Raw genomic sequence first — 19,533 nt, forward strand, 5'->3', positions numbered from 1 at the left:
AAAAACAATTCAAGAGCAGTCGCAGAAAGCATCAAGGGCTATGATGAAACTGGCTCTCATGAGGACTGCCACAGGAAAGGAAGACCCAGAGTTACCTCTACTGCAGAGAACAAGTTAATTAGAGTTAACTGCACCTCAGATTGCAGGCCAAATAAATGCTTCACAGGGTTCAAGTAACAGACACATCTCAACATCAACTGTTCAGAGGAGACTGCGTGAATCAGGCCTTCATGGTTAATTTGCTGCAACGAAACCACTACTAAAGGACACCAAAAAGAAGAATAGACTTGCTTGAGCCAAGAAACATGAGCAATGGACATTAGACTGGTGGAAATCTGTCCTTTGGTCTGATGAGTCCAAATTTGAGATTTTTGGTTCCAACCGCCCTGTCTTTGTGAGACGCAGAATAGGTGAACGAATGATCTCCCCATGTGTGGCTCCCACTGTGAAGCATGGAGGAGGAGGTGTGATGGTGTGGGGGTGCTTTGCTGGTGACACTATCAGTGATTTATTTAGAATTCAAGGCACACTTAACCAGCATGTCTACCATAGCATTCTGCAGCAATACCCCATCCCATCTGGTTTGTGCTTAGTGGGATTATATATTTTTTTCAATAGGACAATGACCCAAAACCTACCTCCAGGCTGTGAAAGGGCTAATTGACCAGGAAGGAGAGTGATGGTGCTGCATCAGATGACCTGGCCTCCACAACAATGAAATTAAGATGGTTTGGATCGCAGAGTGAAGGAAAAGCTGCCAACAAGGCTCAGCATATGTGGGAACTCCTTCAAGAAAAAGCATTCCTCATGAAGCTTGTTGAGAGAATGCCAAGAGTGTGCAAAGTTGTTATCAAGGCAAAGGGTGGCTACTTTGAAGCATCTAAAATCAAAAATACATTTAGATTTGTTTAAAACTTTTTTGGTTACTAAATGATTTCATGTGTTATTTCATAGTTTTGATGTCATCACTATTATTCTACAATGTAGAAAATTGTACAATAAATAAAAACTGTTGAATGAGTAGGTGTGTCCAAACCTTTGACTGTTTCTGTAATTCACATTGTTCAACAGTGCATTCTGATGTCCCTCTATTACACTGTCAGTGATGCCTCTCTCCACAGAGAAAGACAGGAAACAGAAAACTCATTATTCAATGTATTTATTCTGACAGGATATACAGTGCACAATAAACACAGTTTTCTTTGTCTAGAGTCTATTAAGGGATGGCAGTTGATTCTCCTGGACTGGACTGGCGAACAGTTTGATGAATAATCATGAAAGTACGCCTTCTTGGTTTTGCATTTCAGACACAATGGCAGGTTCATTATAACTCACTGTGGCATGAAAATCAATACGACCAAAAACACCATCTGCACAAGACGTATTTACAGAGAACAGCTACAAATATGGACGGGGCCTCCATGATCATAATGAAGATCAGTGAAGGTGGTTAGCTCTGGAATTTAGGTAGTACTGTATCATCACATCTACTTCACTATCTTTCATCTCATTCATGTAGAGGAGCAGAACAGTCATTGTGGGACAATAGTTCTTCTTTCCTTTAGGGGTTTTCCCTCATTATTCTGTGATCCTCAAAAATCCTTACCAGGTAGATAGACCTAGAGAAAAGTGGCTGTCTCCCCCTGGTCCTTCTTCTCCTCCTCTCAGCTGCTCCAAAACCAAAACATCCCTACAGAGCCACATGTAGACTGGTGCTTCAGGGTTGCCATAGCAGGGAAGATTTCCCAAGCACTCTCCCCTGTGGCCCTGGTCCTGCTCCTATATGTGTCCCCTAGACTTGGACAGGTAGGCTACAAGGGCCACCACCACCCCCACGTACATCCCTGCCCCAATGGTGATGGAGAGAGCAGCGAGGAACAGGGCTCTTCTGGAGCTACTTCCTGCCCTAGAGAAGTCTCCCTTAGCCATGGCCTTGCTAGTCTGAGACAAAGGAGAGAGAAATTAGTCATGATTTCATATGACTGAGAAAAATTTGAGTAGGTGTAAAATCACTGTAGGGAGAGAAAACAATGAATTGTTCCCGGGAGCCATTCGTTGCTATGGCAATTATGTCACTACCATTTTGACAGTAACTAATGTGTTGTTTAGATGCTTTTGGATCCCTCTGAAAAAGACTGGCCCATAACCCATTTGTCCATTTGAATGCTTTATTAGGGTCATTTTGCATTTCAATTGTCTTTGCAATTAGTTTGAGAGATGTTGCGATCCACTGAGATATATTGTAGTTGGATTAAGGGGCAGGGAGGGGACCTGCTGCATTCAGGACCTGCTCACTAAAGTGCTGCTATTTATAGATAGACCTGGGGTTCAATATAATCACAATGTCACAATGGCGAGACAGTCCCAGGTGAAGCAGATCATGTCTATTCATTATCTACTGAAAAATACATGTAGCTAGATAGTATCTGCTAGACAGGCATGTGGGCGATGTATTTCTAACATAAAATAACATGTATGAGGCTTTTGATTGACTAAATGACAATAAAATAAAACATACTGCATATGTGGCACAGTCAACCTTTAGTTTTAACTGTACAGTTTCATTTCTCTCTCAGTGGTATTGCTGCTTGTGTTCACAAGAGTAAAAGGGGACAGAACCTATGCGGTTTACACAGTCAATGGTCTGCAATAATTGGTAGAGGGCAACGGGTGTAGACAATGGGCTGTGTTAGCACTTGAGAGAGAGAGAGCACTTGTGCCTACTGACCTTGCAGAGAGTCCTGGGGGTAATTAGCATTAATAACAGGGTAGCAGCTATAAAGGGGTGAAGTGGGGCCTGGGTGCTGGACTCACCCTCTGGGAGAAGTAGAAGGCAGCGATCCCTAGGGGCCAGAAGCAGCAGAGCATGGAGAAGATGGCCAGGCCCAGGTGGTCCCGAGGGGGCAGCATGATGAAGTTGTCCTCACTCTCAGTGTCACTGGAGCTGTCGCTCTGGGAAGGAGAAAAGGAGAGAGGGGGGACCGGACAGGGCTGGTATGTGAGCAACTCGTGTCATATTCTACTGCCACAATTGGATGCATTCTCAGTATAGTTTGTGCTGTGAGTAAGCGTGTCCCACCAATAGGGGCACATCAATTTTATTTATAAAACAATAATCAGCAAGGTTATAGGATCAGATTAGAGAACATTGTTCCATGGACCTGAATCCGACTCTGCACTATAGAGATACTGTCAATAATGTGAGAGCCCACACCTTGCTGTAACACCTAACAGTTTGACATCAGATGACAAAAACCACCAGGCATATCTGCCCTTGTTCTGCTTACATGTAGGACATGATGGGCTCAGCCAGGCAGAGAAGATTTGTATTTCTATCAACACCCATGAGCGGCATGACAGATAACACTGGATTAACAGATTGTTTCATCACCACCAGATGACAGGAGAAACAGGAAGAACACATTGCCATTTATGTGCTAAATTGCCTCCCTTTCTCCACACGCACCCCACCACCCCTCGTCATTTTGCCCGTCTTGCTTGAAAGGCTGTGAATGTTCTGAGGGCCAGTGTGGCCTCTTCCCATACTGTACCTTGATTTTCCTCAGAGGCCCCTGGGTAGCTGAGGGGCTAATGAATGGGACAGTCAGACGCTGCTGTGGGCACTCTGGCACGGGGACAAAAGTGAAAAGCAAAACCCGAGGAGCCACATCACTGGGATGACCTTTAACAAGAGATGGCCTCACCTTTGCAGGACTCCCAGAGCGGGAGATGCTGTTTGTTTAAATGAATGTCCCTCCATCAGGATAGGATTCATTTGTTAGTCTTGTTACTAACAGGGATCAAACAAACCTGTGGGACTGAGGGAGGATAGAAAATGGAAATGGATGTTCAGGGCTGAAAATAAATGAGCCAATTTAAAAAGGACGAGAGGAGAGAGGAAGAGGCATGGAGAGTGTGTAGACAAAGTGGACATAGCAGAAAAACCCTCATCTCACCCTCTCACCCATTGGCAAACATGATAGAGAGAGGGATAAGCATTTTGAAGTGTCCTTGCATTGTGCATGAAATGTACTGTGAAAAGTACTGTGCTTGTAGAGAGAAAGTGACAGAGGGCCTAAAATGTATTACATAATACTTACCACATATAGCTACAGAAGCTATGGCAATTATGTTTGAAGTTACACACAGAGACCCACATGCATAACCAATGTTCACAATACCTTTTCCCACAATTGGCATTTGAAATGATCTATATCATTCCTGGTGTACACCTGAAGCACCAGGTGAGATTCTCCACATCCAAGCACATTTATAATGGATTCTCATGCTCCAGTGGATACATTTGTAGACTGGGGCCTAGATTCAACTGTGTACTGGGAAAAGGCTGGCCTGGGGGCCGTATGCGGCCCGCGACCTGATTCAATACAGCCCGTGGAATCATGCTCAGATCACAGAAAGAATTTGCGATAATAAAGTTTTGAAAAACATATTTGTAATTAAAATTAAGAGCCCAATGAATACTCGCCTTTGTGTTATGATTTAACTCCCACCGCTTGTGGGCCAATTATTTTGAAGGCACGTGTAAATAACAACTGCACGAGGACAGACAGTGACTGACAGGCTGACACACACGTCACAGTTACAAATAGTAGCTAGCTAGAAATTGCACAAAAATTTGTTTTTCAAAGATTTCAAAGAAAAGGAAAGTAGACAATGTGTAGACATCAAAATATTTCTTTATTGAGGTATCAGGGAAAGCTGTGTGCTTAGTGTGCAAAGAGAACATCTCTGTCTTGAAAGACTGCAACTTGTCCCGACACTTCCAGACGAAGTAGAGAAATATATCAGTGTCTTCTGAGCAGAGAGCAAGTACATCGAAAGAGTTGCTTTCTCAGTTGCAAAAGCAGCAAGGACTTTTCACAAAATTGCGTTCACCAAAGATGGAATGGCGAGAGCTAGCTATGCACTGTCCCACAAAATTGCTAAACATAACAAGTCATTCACTGAGGGCAAATTCATGAAAAAAATGTATTGACTGCAGCAATACTTTATCCCGACAAGAAATAGCTGTTTGAAAATGTTTCCCGGTCAAGTCGAACAGTGACACGGCGTGTTGAGGACATGGCAGAGAATATGGAACAACAGTTGAAAGACAAGGTAAAGGATTCCACCTATTTCTCCTTGGCCCTGGATGAGAGCTGTGATGCACAGTCTTGCTTCAGTGCAGTCAATGAAGAGCACAACCACAGGGAAAGATTTATTGGAGGAGGTTAATAAATGTGTGGCAAAGCTGTGAGTTTTGAAAGTTATCCAGTGTGACCCCTGATGGCTGCCCAAACTTGACAGGAAAAAACGTTGGCCTTTTGAAAATGATACAAGATCAAGTAGCTGAGCTGAACTCAGATCAGAAAATAATTTTCCTGCATTGCATTATTCATCAGGAGGTGCTCTGTAAATGTGTTCTGAAAATGAGCCATGTTGTTGACACAGTCACTCAAGGTGTAAACTTCATAAGAGCAAAATCTTTAAACCACAGGCAGTTTGTCTCACTTCTGGAAGAGACAGTCGGGTCATGCAGATCTACCCTACCACACAAACGTGAGATAGCTGAGGTTGGGGAAGGTGCTTAAAACGGTGTGGGACCTTAAGTCGGATATTGTTGAGTTTCTGCAAATGAAAGGAAAATATGTGGATTTCCCTCAAATGCAAGATAAAGAATGGTTGGCTGATTTTGGCTTCACCATGAACATCATGGCCTTCATGAATTAACTGAATTCCAAACTACAAGGGAAGGGCCTTTTGCACATCTGATGCACAACCTTGTCAAAGCCTTCAAGGGAAAATGACTCCTCCTCACCAATCAAGTAGAAGCCAACAATCTCACCCACCTTCCGACGCTACTAGTCTGTTCCCCATCAGATGACCAGCGGGAGAAGTATACATCGCTGCTGCGTGCTTTGAACGGTGAGTTTTCTTCTTGCTTTGAGGATTTCAAAGGGTTAGAAAATGACATGCTCTTGGTTTCCTCTCCTTTCACCTTCAATGTGGATGATGCTCCCACTGACCTACAACTTGAGCTTATCGATCTTCAGTCTGATGCAGTGATTGGAGAACTAGTGAGGTTCTATGCATCTCTCGATGAATTAAACTTTCCAAAGATTAGGAGTCAGGCTCAGAGACGTTTGTACTGCTTGGGTCAACCTACGTATGTGAACAGACATGTAATGTTGAGCTCCCTCTCTTTCTTGTGTTTTTGTACATACCCATTAACAAGACTTCTGTCCGTGGTGCTGAATGCACAATGTATCTTTCTCTCCGTGTAGTTCATTGCATGTTTAATAATGAAAATACCTACCAAAAGGAGAACATGGATGTGGTTTATTTCTGTGCATGTTAAAAAGTAAAATAAGTAGCATATCTGGACATGATTTACAGTAGATATCTGTCAACACAGTCAAACACATGATGTATAATCCTGTAATATGATTTTGGCCCACGATGGCAGAAATATATTCTAATGTGGCCCTCCATGGAAAATAATTGCCCAGGCCTGGTCTAAACTCTAGAACCTAACCCGCTTACCCCTTCAACGTATCAGGATACATATGGAAATAAAAGATGACTGGTCATTGGTCAGAATAATCAGATCCGATCAGGATGTCATGTCTGGGCCAAAAAATCCATCAAGCTGAAATTCCAGCATTTCTTTTCAAACTATTCTTACACAAAAAGGCCATTATCATAACAATTTGGAAAATCACGTTTTTTTTACAGCACTGCCCCTTTAAACTAAATAATGATGGATAATGATAATGAGGATTTCTATCAGCCTAATCGAGGTGTAGATTACATCTCTCATTCCAGTGTTCAAACTTGTAAACAAGGCTGCAAGGGATTTCTATTAATGCAACACTGTGCAGCCAATAGCACCGACAGAGCTGGTCGCCTCACTTCGAGTCCTTAGGAAACAATGCAGTATAACTTTTTTATTGTATTATTTCTTACATTGTTACCCCAGGAAATCGTAAGTCTTATTACATACAGCCGGGAAGAACTATTGGATATAAGAGTGACGTCAACTTACCAACATTACAACCAGGACTACAACTTTCCCGAAGCGGATCCTCTGTTTGGACCACCACCCAACGACAATGGATCTAATCCCAGAAGCTGACCCAAAACAATGGCGCCGCAGTAGCGGCAGACGGAGTGGCCTCCTTGTCAGGCTCCTTAGATGTGCACATCGCCCACCGCTCCAGAGTATACTACTCGTCAATGTCCAGTCTCTTGACAACAAAGTAGATGAAATTCGAGCAAGTGTTGCCTTCCAGAGAGACATCAGAGATTGTAACATTCTCTGTTTCACAGAAACATGTCTCTCTCTCTCTCTCTCTCTCTCTCTCTCTCTCTCGATATGTTGTCGGAATCGGTACAGCCACCGGGCTTCTCCATAACATTGCACCAACAGAGATAAACACCTCACTGGGAAGAGGAAGGGCGGGGGTGTATGCTTCACGTTTAACGACTCATGGTGTAATCATAACAACATACAGGAACTCAAGTCCTTCTGCTCACCAGACCTAGAATTCTTTACATTCAAACGCCTGCCATATTACCTCCCAAGAGAATTCTCATCAGTTATCGTCACAGCTGTGTACATTCCCCCTCAAGCAGACGCCAAGACGGCCCTCAAGCAACTTCACTGGACTCAATGTAAACTGGAAATCATGTATCCTGAGGCTGCATTTATTGTAGTTGGGGATTTTAACAGATCAAATTTGAGAACAAGGCAACCTAAATTCTATCAGCATATTGATTGCACTGCTCACGGGGGTAATACACTCGATCACAGCTACTCTAACTTCCGCGATGCATACAAAGCCCTCCCTCACCCTTCCTTTGGCAAATCCAACCATATCGTCAACTTGCTCCTACCGTCTTATAGGCAGAAACTCAAACAGGATATACCAGTGACTAGAACCATTCAACGTGGGTCTGACCAATCGGAATCCACACTACAAGATTGTTCTGATCATGCGGACTGGGATATGTTCCAGTCAGCCTCAGATAACAACATCTATCTATATGCTGACTCGGTGAGTGAGTTTATAAGAAGTACATTGGAGGTGTACCCACTTTTATTATTAAAACCTACCCTAACCAGAAACCGTGGATGGATGGCGACATTCATGCAAAACTGAAAGCGCAAACCACTGCATTTAACCATGGAAAGAGGTCTGGGAATAAGTCTGAATATAAACAGTGTAGTTGTTCCCTCCGCAAGGCAATCAAACAAGTGAAATGCCTGTACAGGGACAAAGTGGAGTCGCAATTCAATGGCTCAGACACGAGACGTATGTGGCAGGGTCTACAGGAAATCACAGACTACAAAAAGAAAACTAGCCACATCACAGACACCGATGTCACGTTTTCAGACAAACTAAACACTTTCTTTGCCCGCTTTGAGGATAATACAATGCCACCGTCGCAGTCCGCTAACAAGGAACTGTGCTCCCCCCCCTCCTCTTCTTCTCCATTGCCGACGTGAGTAAAACATTTAAACGTGTTAACCCTCGCAAGGCTGCTGGCCCAGACAGCATCCCAAGCTGCGTCCTCAGAGCATGCACAGGTCTGCTGGCTCGTGTGTTTACGGACATATTCAATTGCTCCCTATCAGTCTGCTGTCCCCACATACTTCAAGATGGCCACCATTTTTCCTGTACCCAAGAAGGCAAAAATAACTAAACTAAATGACTACCGCCCCTTCTGTCTTCATGAAGTGCTTTGAGAGACTAGTCAAGGGTCATATCACCTCCACCTTACCTGCCACCTTAGACCCACTTCAGTTTGCATACCGCCCCAACAGGTCCACAGACGATGCAATCGCCATCACACTGCACACTGCCCTATCCCATCTGGACAAGAGGAATACCTATGTAAGAATACTGTTCATTGACTACAGCTCAGCATTCAACACCATAGTACCCTCCAAGCTCATCACCAAGCTGGAGGCCCTGGGTCTCAACTCCACCCTGTGCAATTGGGTCCTGGACCTTCTGACGGGCCGCCCAGGTGGTGAAGGTAGGAAACAACATCTCCACTTCGCTGACCCACAGCACTGGGGCCCACAAGGGTGCATGGACAGCCCCTCCTGTACTCCCTGTTCACCCTTGACTGCGTGGCCATGCACGCTTCCAACTCAATCATCAAGTTTGCAGACGACACAACAGTAGTGGGCTTGATTACTAACAACAATGAGACAGCCTACAGGGACGAGGTGAGGGCGTCAGAAAAACAACCTCTCACTCAACATCAACAAAACAAAGGAGATGATCGTGGACTTCAGGAAGCAGCAGAGGGAGCACACCCCTATCCACATTGAAAGGACAGCAGTGGAGGAGGTGGAAAGTTTTAAGTTCCTCGGTGTATACATCACAGAAAAACTGAAATGGTCCCCCCATACAGACAGTGTCCTCAGGAGGCTGAAGAAAGTTGGCTTGTCACCCAAAACCCTGACAAACTTTTACAGATGCACAATCGAGAGCATCCTGTCGGGCTGTTTCACAGCCTGGTACGGCAACTGCACCGCCCTCAACCACAAGGCTCTCCAGAGGGTGGTGCAGTCTGCACAACGCATCACCGGGGGCAAACTACCTGCCCTCCATGACACCTACAGCACCCGATATCACAGGAAGGCCAAAAAGATAATCAAGGACGACAACCACCCGAGCCACTGCCTGTTCACACCTCTACCATCCAGAAGGCAAGGTCAATACAGGTGCATCAAAGCTGGGACCGAGAGACTGAAAAACAGCTCAAGGCCATCAGACTGCTAAACAGCAGTCACTAACTCAGAGAGGCTGCTGCCTACATTGACACCCAATCACTTGCCGCAGGGTAGCCTAGTGGTTAGAGCATTGGACTAGTAACTGGAGAGTTGCAAGTTCAAACCCCTGAGCTGACAAGGTACAAATCTGTCATTCTGCCCCTGTACAGGCAGTTAACCCACTGTTCCTAGGCCGTCATTGAAAATAAGAATTTGTTCTTAACTGACTTGCCTGGTAAAATAAAAATAAATAAAAAACTTTAAACAATGCCACTTTAAATAATTCCACTTCAATAATGTTTACATGTCTTACATTACTCATATCATATGTATATACTCTATTTTATACCATCTATTGCACCTTTCCTATGCTGCTCGGCCATCACTCATCCATATATTTATATGTACATATTCTCATTCACCCCTTTAGATTTATGTGTATTAAGTAGTTGGGAAATTGCTACATTACTTGTTAGATATTACTGCTGTCTGAACTAGAAGTACAAGCATTTCACTACACTCGCATTAACATCTGCTAACCATGTGTATGTGACCAATAAAATTGTATTTTATTTTATTTGGGAGCCGCTTGTGGATTTGACAGCTCTAACTCAGTTCCACCTCCAACACCGCCAAAACAACTGCTTTGCAGGTGTCGGCTTACGCGGATCTGATACTATCTAGCCCCTAGGTGTGGGCAAACTGACAGACACTGGTGCATTGCACTAACACCCAATCTGAGAGTCAGTCAGTCAGCCAGTGAGTCAGTCAGCCAGTAGTGGCAAGCTGAGCTACCAGTGCGTTTTGAGGCCAGTGTAATTGATGAGACTCCTCCACTGCCCTGGTCTGTTAATTATCCTAAGGCTGCTCTACCAGAAGGCTTGTTAATGACGGCAGGGGACACTGGGCACACCTTCAAGGCACACAGAGACGGCCATGGCCCATGTCACTAGGCACTGGCATCATCCACCCACACCTAGGCCTAAATCTCATTTTGATACATCAGTAGCTAAGATGGGGAGAAGTCTGTCCATAATAAAGGGCTGATCTACCTTCTTAACAGCACTATCAACAAGGCAGATCCTACATGCCCTAGTTTTGTCGCACCTGGACCAGTCGACCAGTTGGCTCAGAACAGGGCAGCACGGCTGGCCCTTGGATGTACACAGAGAGCTAACATTAATAATATGCATGCCACACACACGCACAAGCACACACACACGATAACATACGCACTATACACACACGTACACATGGATTTGTATTGCAGATATGTGGTAGTGGTGGAGTAGGGACCTGAGGACACACAGTGTATAGTGAAATCTGTGAATGTATTGTAATGTTTTTAAATTTGTATAACTGCCTTCATTTTGCTGGACCCCAGGAAGAGTAGCTGCTGCGATTGGCAGCAGCTAATGGGGATCCATAATAAAGACAAATACAAATGTAAAACATTGCCAGAGAGTTTACCAAAACAAAATAATTGAGATAGGTGCCATTGAGGCCATGGTCCAGTCATGTGTTATCGTGTGGAATAGTTAAATCCATCATATCCCTGTATTCCTACTTAGAACCATGTCTTGTCTGTATACAGATGCAGGGTTTCCGGAATCATTTATGATGAACACAAACACGTGTAGAATAACTAATCGCAGATATTGGCTTTGACATGTAAGATCTATCATCTGGCTCTTTCCCTCTTGTCTTAGTGTGCTGAGAGCATGTTCACTTTAAAAGACTTCTGCAGAGCTCTGATCTCCACCTGGCTGCCACACTCACTCCATCTCCAATTCCTGGAACTCCATCTACCAACACACAGTGTACCACACACATGCATACACACACACACACACACGCACACACATACACACGCACGCACACACACACACGCGCACGCACGCACGCACACACACACATACACGCACACGCACGCAAGCACGCACGCACACACACACACACACACACACACACACACACACACACACACACACACACACACACACACACACACACACACACACACACACACACACACACACACACACACACACACACATACACACACACACACAATTGCTTCGAACAGAGGGGTAAAACCAAGAGAAGCAGCTGCCAAAGAAAAGTCTTAAAGTTTGTAATGGGAAATGTTTATTTTATGTGTCCACATAACTGAGTATGTGACTAACCTTGTGAAACTATGTGAATCTGTCCGACTATAATCTCCTGTTCTTGGGAGTATCATCCTGCATCCTTGTATAGATAAAGTAACAGAAAACTATATAGATACGCTTATCATCCAATGCTTCGGAATTCAGACTGTCTACAGCGCGCTATGTAAATCTGTTACTCTCTGAGCTCAGAAATAAAGAATCTTAGTTTGATTTGGACTCCAGCAGATCCTTATTTTCTATCTTAATCACAAGTTAAAATAACTAAATGGTGAGCCTATCATTAGCTGATGTATTGGTGACTAAACAAAATGTGCTCCTGTTATTTCATGGAAAACATTGATTTTGCATAAAGGACTCGGGGGTGAAAGATGTGTGAAACCCCAATGAATGCGCAATCATACCACTTACATCTGAAAAATTTGCCAAAATGCTTGATTATTTTTTTTAAATCAGATGAATTTGTTCTGTGAATCGACCTGGAATAACTGATCTGCTGTGTCGGGGCCATGTTTCACCCCAGTCTCCACTTAATAATACTTTCAAAGCACTGCATTCTGACATTAATGAAAGTATCTGCTGTGTCGGGGCCATGTTTCAGCCCAGTCTCCACTTAATAATACTTTCAAAGCACTGCATTCTGGAATGTATCATTAATGCACTGCATTCTGACATTAATGAATGTATCTGCTGTGTCGGGGCCATGTTTCAGCCCAGTCTCCACTTAATAATACTTTCAAAGCACTGCATTCTGACATTAATGAATGTATCTGCTGTGTCGGGGCCATGTTTCAGCCCAGTCTCCACTTAATAATACTTTCAAAGCACTGCATTCTGGCATTAATGAATGTATCTGCTGTGTCGGGGCCATGTTTCAGCCCAGTCTCCACTTAATAATACTTTCAAAGCACTGCATTCTGATTAATGAATGTATCTGCTGTGTCGGGGCCATGTTTCAGCCCAGTCTCCACTTAATAATACTTTCAAAGCACTGCATTCTGGCATTAATGAATATATCTGCTATCTGCTGTGTTCTGGGAATGTATCCATGTTTCAGCCCAGTCTCCACTTAATAATACTTTCAAAGCACTTTCATTAATGAATGTATCTGCTGTGTCGGGGCCATGTTTCAGCCCAGTCTCCACTTTCAATAATACTTTCAAAGCACTCTCCACTTAATAATACTTTCAAAGCATTTAATGAATTAATGAATGTATCTGCTGTGTCGGGCCATGTTTCAGCCCAGTCTCCACTAATACTTTCAAAGCACTGCATTCTGACATTAATGAATGTATCTGCTGTGTCGGGGCCATGTTTCAGCCCAGTCTCCACTTTCAAAGCACTGCATTCTGATTAATGAATGTATCTGACATTAATGAATGTATCTGACATTAATGAATGTATCTGCTGACATTAATGAATGTATCTGCTGTGTCGGGGCCATGTTTCAGCCCAGTCTCCACTTAATAATACTTTCAAAGCACTGCATTCTGACATTAATGAATGTATCTGCTGTGTCGGGGCCATGTTTCAGCCCAGTCTCCACTTAATAATACTTTCAAAGCACTGCATTCTGACATTAATGAATGTATCTGCTGTGTCGGGGCCATGTTTCAGCCCAGTCTCCACTTAATAATACTTTCAAAGCACTGCATTCTGGCATTAATGAATGTATCTGCTGTGTCGGGGCCATGTTTCAGCCCAGTGCACTGCATTCTGGAATGTATCTGCTGTGTCGGGGCCATGTTTCAGCCCAGTCTCCACTTAATAATACTTTCAAAGCACTGCATTCTGACATTAATGAATGTATCTGCTGTGTCGGGGCCATGTTTCAGCCCAGTCTCCACTTAATAATACTTTCAAAGCACTGCATTCTGGCATTAATGAATGTATCTATCTGCTGTGTCTGGGTATCCATGTTTCAGCCCTCCAGTAATACTTTCCACTGCATTCTGACAATAATGTACTTTCAAAGTCTCCACTTAATAATACTTTCAAAGCACTGCATTCTGGCATTAATGAATGTATCTGCTGTGTCGGGGCCATGTTTCAGCCCAGTCTCCACTCTCCAAATAATACTTTCAAAGCACTGCATTCTGGCATTAATGAATGTATCTGCTGTGTCATGTTTCAGCCCAGTCTCCACTTAATAATACTTTCAAAGCACTGCATTCTGGCATTAATGAATGTATCTGCTGTGTCAGGGCCATGTTTCAGCCCAGTCTCCACTTAATAATACTTTCAAAGCACTGCATTCTGGCTGCTGTGTCGGGGCCATGTTTCAGCCCAGTCTCCACTTAATAATACTTTCAAAGCACTGCATTCTGACATTAATGAATGTATCTGCTGTGTCGGGGCCATGTTTCAGCCCAGTCTCCACTTAATAATACTTTCAAAGCACTGCATTCTGGCATTAATGAATGTATCTGCTGTGTCGGGGCCATGTTTCAGCCCAGTCTCCACTTAATAATACTTTCAAAGCACTGCATTCTGACATTAATGAATGTATCTGCTGTGTCGGGGCCATGTTTCAGCCCAGTCTCCACTTAATAATACTTTCAAAGCACTGCATTCTGACATTAATGAATGTATCTGCTGTGTCGGGCCATGTTTCAGCCCAGTCTCCACTTAATAATACTTTCAAAGCACTGCATTCTGACATTAATGAATGTATCTGCTGTGTCGGGGCCATGTTTCAGCCCAGTCTCCACTTAATAATACTTTCAAAGCACTGCATTCTGACATTAATGAATGTATCTGCTGTGTCGGGGCCATGTTTCAGCCCAGTCTCCACTGCTTTCAAAGCACTGCATTCTGACATTAATGAATGTATCTGCTGTGTCGGGGCCATGTTTCAGCCCAGTCTCCACTTAATAATACTTTCAAAGCACTGCATTCTGACATTAATGAATGTATCTGCTGTGTCGGGGCCATGTTTCAGCCCAGTCTCCACTTAATAATACTTTCAAAGCACTGCATTCTGACATTAATGAATGTATCTGCTGTGTCGGGGCCATGTTTCAGGTCTCCACTTAATATTTTGCTGTGCACTGCATTCTGGCATTAATGAATGTATCTGCTGTGTCGGGGCCATGTTTCAGCCCAGTCTCCACTTAATAATACTTTCAAAGCACTGCATTCTGACATTAATGAATGTATCTGCTGTGTCGGGGCCATGTTTCAGCCCAGTCTCCACTTAATAATCTCCACTCTTTCAAAGCACTGCATTCTGACATTAATGAATGTATCTGCTGTGTCGGGGCCATGTTTCAGCCCAGTCTCCACTTAATAATACTTTCAAAGCACTGCATTCTGACATTAATGAATGTATCTGCTGTGTCGGGCCATGTTTCTCTCCACTTAATAATACTTTCAAAGCACTGCATTCTGACATTAATGAATGTATCTGCTGTGTCGGGCCCAGTCTCCATAATACTTTCAAAGCACTTTCTGAGCCCAGTCTCCACTCCACTAATAATACTTTCAAAGCACTGCATTCTGGCATTAATGAATGTATCTGCTGTGTCGGGGCCATGTTTCAGCCCAGTCTCCACTTAATAATACTTTCAAAGCACTGCATTCTGACATTAATGAATGTATCTGCTGTGCGTCTATCCATCTGCTAGTGACAGGAGCTGGACCGATGGTAAGACCAGTTAGGGATCACTCCCCTGCTGCCAACTCACAGCACTGGGTATTTCACAACCCTACTGCATGAAATTAGATGTAGCCACTTTTCTAAAGAAGTTGCTCTCCCACTGTCACCATTTTTATTTGCAGTGGTTAGTCACAATTTGTCCTAACATAACAAAAGGCTTGGAATGATATGATCAAAGATGAACAGGGAGATTTGCCAACAATTATGGAACAGAAAAACTACCGCTCTATTGGATTTGTAAGTGGTATAAAATACATCAAATTTTCCATTTAGTGAACAGACGGTTAGATGGAACAAATAGGCATGAATCATGCTGGCAGCTTTAACAGCCTATTAGCAAGAGGTAGGGAGCTTTGTTAATTAACATGAACAGTATTGAGTGCCCTGACTGATTATTCTGTTAATATACATCCCCTACAACTAATAAAATACACACAATTTGAGGTAACCTTGTTATTTTATTTGTCCTATTTGTTTTCTATGTCCAACTGCTCTCCACTAATAAAAAAAAGCCTTTTGATTTTAACAACGCTCAATGTTTTGCCTGTATTAGCATCATCACATCCCAAATCCAAAGTTCGAGCTGGTTACTTATAGTTGGTTGCCCTCTGTGTGAACTCTCACCTCATACTCATGTCCCTCCTCCTCCACCTCATAGGAGACTGTTTGGATCTTCACATCCTTCTCTCCCAGTAGTTTGTCCTGAGGGTCCTCTATGGGGGCTCCCTCCACACCCACTACACTGTCCTTGTTCTCTGTGAAGGTGGTCTCAGAGCTCTCGCTCTTAGAGTCCTTGCTCTGGAGGCTGACATCGTCCTTGTACAGGATTAAGTTGGGCCTATAGAAGGCCTCCACTGCCAGGTGCAGAGAGGTGGCATCCAGGAACTGCTGGGCCTTAGTCTTGCCGTTGCTCCCTGTGACGAAGTAGCCAATGATATTCTCCTGGCACTGACGGTTCGGGTAGTCGCCCTGGTAAGCCTGGTAGTCGTTGTGGACCATGTGTCTGCTGCTGGTCTTATCTAGGAGCGGGTTCTGCAGCTCACTCAGACTCTCCATGGTGGGGGACAGAGAGGGACTTCAGGGAGATCAGAGTGGATAGACTGCAAACGTTGATAACAGGCTGGGAACTAGAAAGGACAAGACAGGTATAGTTATGCAAAGTGGGATGAGGTATGATGCGTGATGACATTCAATTGTATGAAACTCTCACTGATGCATTTACAATAGAATTAGCTAAATGCATCTATATAGGGTGTTGATCAGAAGAAGCTGATGCAGCACACGTAGATTGGAGACATGGTTTATGGGCTGGGAATATTCTTCACACAGTATTACACCTCACATGGTATGAATCACCATATTACCATCTGTCACTGTTGCACATTTCATGCCCCTGAATTCATATACAAATGGTGGTAAAAAGTCCCCATCATTTTCCAAGCTCCCTCCATACCAACAAGTGTGATGAAGACAGATGTTGGAGGATATTTTTAATGCATACTGATCATAGTGCTAAGATACCCTCTATGAACTAGTCATCTCTGCATCGTTGGAGTACCCAGTTCTAGAAGTGGGGGAAGCCTCTCATAGGTCATGAGTAAGCTCCAGTTATGTTGACTGTTGAGACACTTGACTTTTAAAAAGCTAAACAAAGCACGAAAGGAAATAGCAACGGTATTTTCGCGGTAAGTGTATTGTCAAGATGCTATTTCAATAATGTCAGTAACAGCACCAGGGGAGCGTGTCGCCAGGGTAACATGTCCTCCTGTGAGCTAGTTTGTTGTTTTAAGCAGTATGATTCATGCGCTCTGAAACGCTGGGAAAACTCACCACTATTCCCTCTCTCACTAGCAGACAGGGAAATTAGCATAAATAGAACTAGTAGCCAACGAAAGCGTATCAGCTCAGTCCCAGAGGAGGTCAATGAGATGACCTTCTTGTACAGCTAATTAATCTTTCCACCCAAGCTTACTCACTGAGGCTCTGATGAGAGGAGAGCATATAAGCTTAATTTTCTCTCACACATCTCATGCAACGAAAAAACCCAGTGAGCATATATCCCGTATCCTATAGCATAATCACTGAATCTTATATGTCTTATATGGAAGGATGGCATTAAGATGGCTATGGCAGATTAGTCATCGTGTAGCTGTTTCTGTGTGGAAGAAGAAGGCTTGGCGGGATGGAATTCTAAGTATGAATTTATCCTTCATTCTAGGAAATGTTTTGGGGATTCATTCACCCAGGAGCAATATCACAGAACATGTACATTAAGGAGCTTATCTAAGGGCTGGAGAAATAATGTCATTTCAGCCTGGACCTTTGACTCTATGAAAAATCATTCCCACTGCACGCAAGTGCCTTCTCTGCATGTCAAGGCAAAGCATCAATTATGGTTTGTGTTTTTTCAGTGTGCTGCCTTCGCTTTAGAATTACAAAGTGATTATCATATGCCTTTGAGGATGCATCTCTGTTGCTTTTCAGAAAAGAGGAATGTTCCCTTCACAGTACATTACACAACAAAGAGCATGTTTTATGTCCACTAATAATTCATCAGACAGACAGTGACATGCACTTATGTTTATATGAGTCTCCGGTTGGAGAGCTCAGTTTAGTAAGCGTGAAGGGGGCTCATGAGCTGCTCTCTCTCTCTCTCTCGTTGATTAATGTGAGTAGAATACATTTTTGAGAGGTGACAACAATGATCTGAAATGACAAATCATTTCTAGCAGTCTTTTACAGTGCTTAGTCCAATTTGGAATACAACTATGGCTAATTGAATGCCCAATTCTGAAATGTCACACATTCATTCCTATTCCACACGTTCATCAATCGCAGTATGTCTCTATAAATACGTTATTACATTAATTATTCCTATCTAATGGAATTGAAAATGCATGACAGTATGTTATGCAATTAATTCAAGGCAATTCAAGGTAATCAATTAGTCCATCGATCTTACCTATTCTACAAGATCCTGCCACGGACTGCCTCAATAGCATTCCCCTTTTACTGTTGTCCAGGAGCTGATGGAAAGGGAATGGGCTTCCAAATCATACCCCGGCAACTCTGTTGTTCACATAACATTGGAGACATTGATAAAAGGCAACGAGGACCAGTGTGCAGGTAACTTTCAGTCTCTGCTGGAGCATGCAATGACGAACCGCGCTCTCTGAGCTGACAAGACAGACCGCTGCGTATTGGAGAGGTGTTGGTTACGCACACTCACCACATAGTTTCACTTCCGCAATAACTCTCTAAATAACTATCAATAATAGCTATAGCTCATACAAAATACGTTGAATATATGTTTTCCATCCACTGCGATAGGCTACAAAGTCGGTTGTAGCCTAGTCTACTGAGTTTGCTTTGTCGTAAAATCACCCCTGCTCATGTGTTTCAGTGCGCGGTGCCGGTGATGATGCCTCCAGCCGCAAACATCATCGTATGGACAGACACTCTTGATGTTCTACACTAGTATCGACTGACACAGACTTCTATGTTCCTTTTCTCTCGGCGGGTAACTGAGTATGACTGTAGTATCAGTAGCCTACTCATTTTACTTCTAACTTCGCTGTACTCTTTTTCTTTTTTTAGGCATAACCTCCCCATACTTTTTTAGGCATAACCTCCCCATACTTTTTAGGCATAACCTCCCCATACTTTTTTAGGCATAACCTCCCCATACTTTTTTTTGCATAACCTCCCCATACTTTTTAAGGCATAACCTCCCCCATACTTTTTTAGGCATAACCTCCCCCATACTTTTTTAGGCATAACCTCCCCATACTTTTAAGGCATAACCTCCCCATACTTTTTTAGGCATAACCTCCCCATACTTTTTTAAGGCATAACCTCCCCCATACTTTTTTAGGCATAACCTCCCCATACTTTTTTAGGCATAACCTCCCCCATATTTT

At 43.4% G+C, this 19,533-nt stretch overlaps 1 protein-coding gene across 1 annotated transcript; it reads right to left on the reverse strand.

The window, feature by feature from the left end:
* Positions 1-1,113: 1,113 nt before the first annotated feature.
* On the reverse strand, positions 1,114-19,247 carry LOC135507394 (synapse differentiation-inducing gene protein 1-like). The gene is made up of 4 exons (XM_064926942.1): positions 18,576-19,247; positions 16,238-16,740; positions 2,815-2,952; positions 1,114-1,941 (listed from the first exon to the last, which is right to left on the reverse strand). Exons 2-4 carry the CDS (start codon positions 16,667-16,669, stop codon positions 1,780-1,782), a joined length of 732 nt encoding a protein of 243 aa, XP_064783014.1. The 5' UTR covers positions 16,670-16,740; positions 18,576-19,247; the 3' UTR covers positions 1,114-1,779.
* Between the last annotated feature and the right edge of the window lie 286 nt (positions 19,248-19,533).

This window comes from Oncorhynchus masou, chromosome 21 (assembly GCF_036934945.1).
Source record: "Oncorhynchus masou masou isolate Uvic2021 chromosome 21, UVic_Omas_1.1, whole genome shotgun sequence".
Taxonomy (NCBI): Eukaryota; Metazoa; Chordata; class Actinopteri; order Salmoniformes; family Salmonidae; genus Oncorhynchus; species Oncorhynchus masou.

What these genes read in the sequence shown, in the direction of transcription:
- LOC135507394 (XM_064926942.1), bottom strand. Translation starts at nt 16,669, where the DNA reads ATGGAGAGTCTGAGTGAGCTGCAGAACCCGCTCCTAGATAAGACCAGC. An exon ending in AGGAGGGACATGAGTATGAG is followed by an intron (nt 2,953 to 16,237) that starts GTGAGAGTTCAC and finishes TCTCCTTCCCAG; the next exon opens with AGCGACAGCTCCAGTGACAC. An exon ending in CCTTCTACTTCTCCCAGAGG is followed by an intron (nt 1,942 to 2,814) that starts GTGAGTCCAGCA and finishes CCTTTGTCTCAG; the next exon opens with ACTAGCAAGGCCATGGCTAA.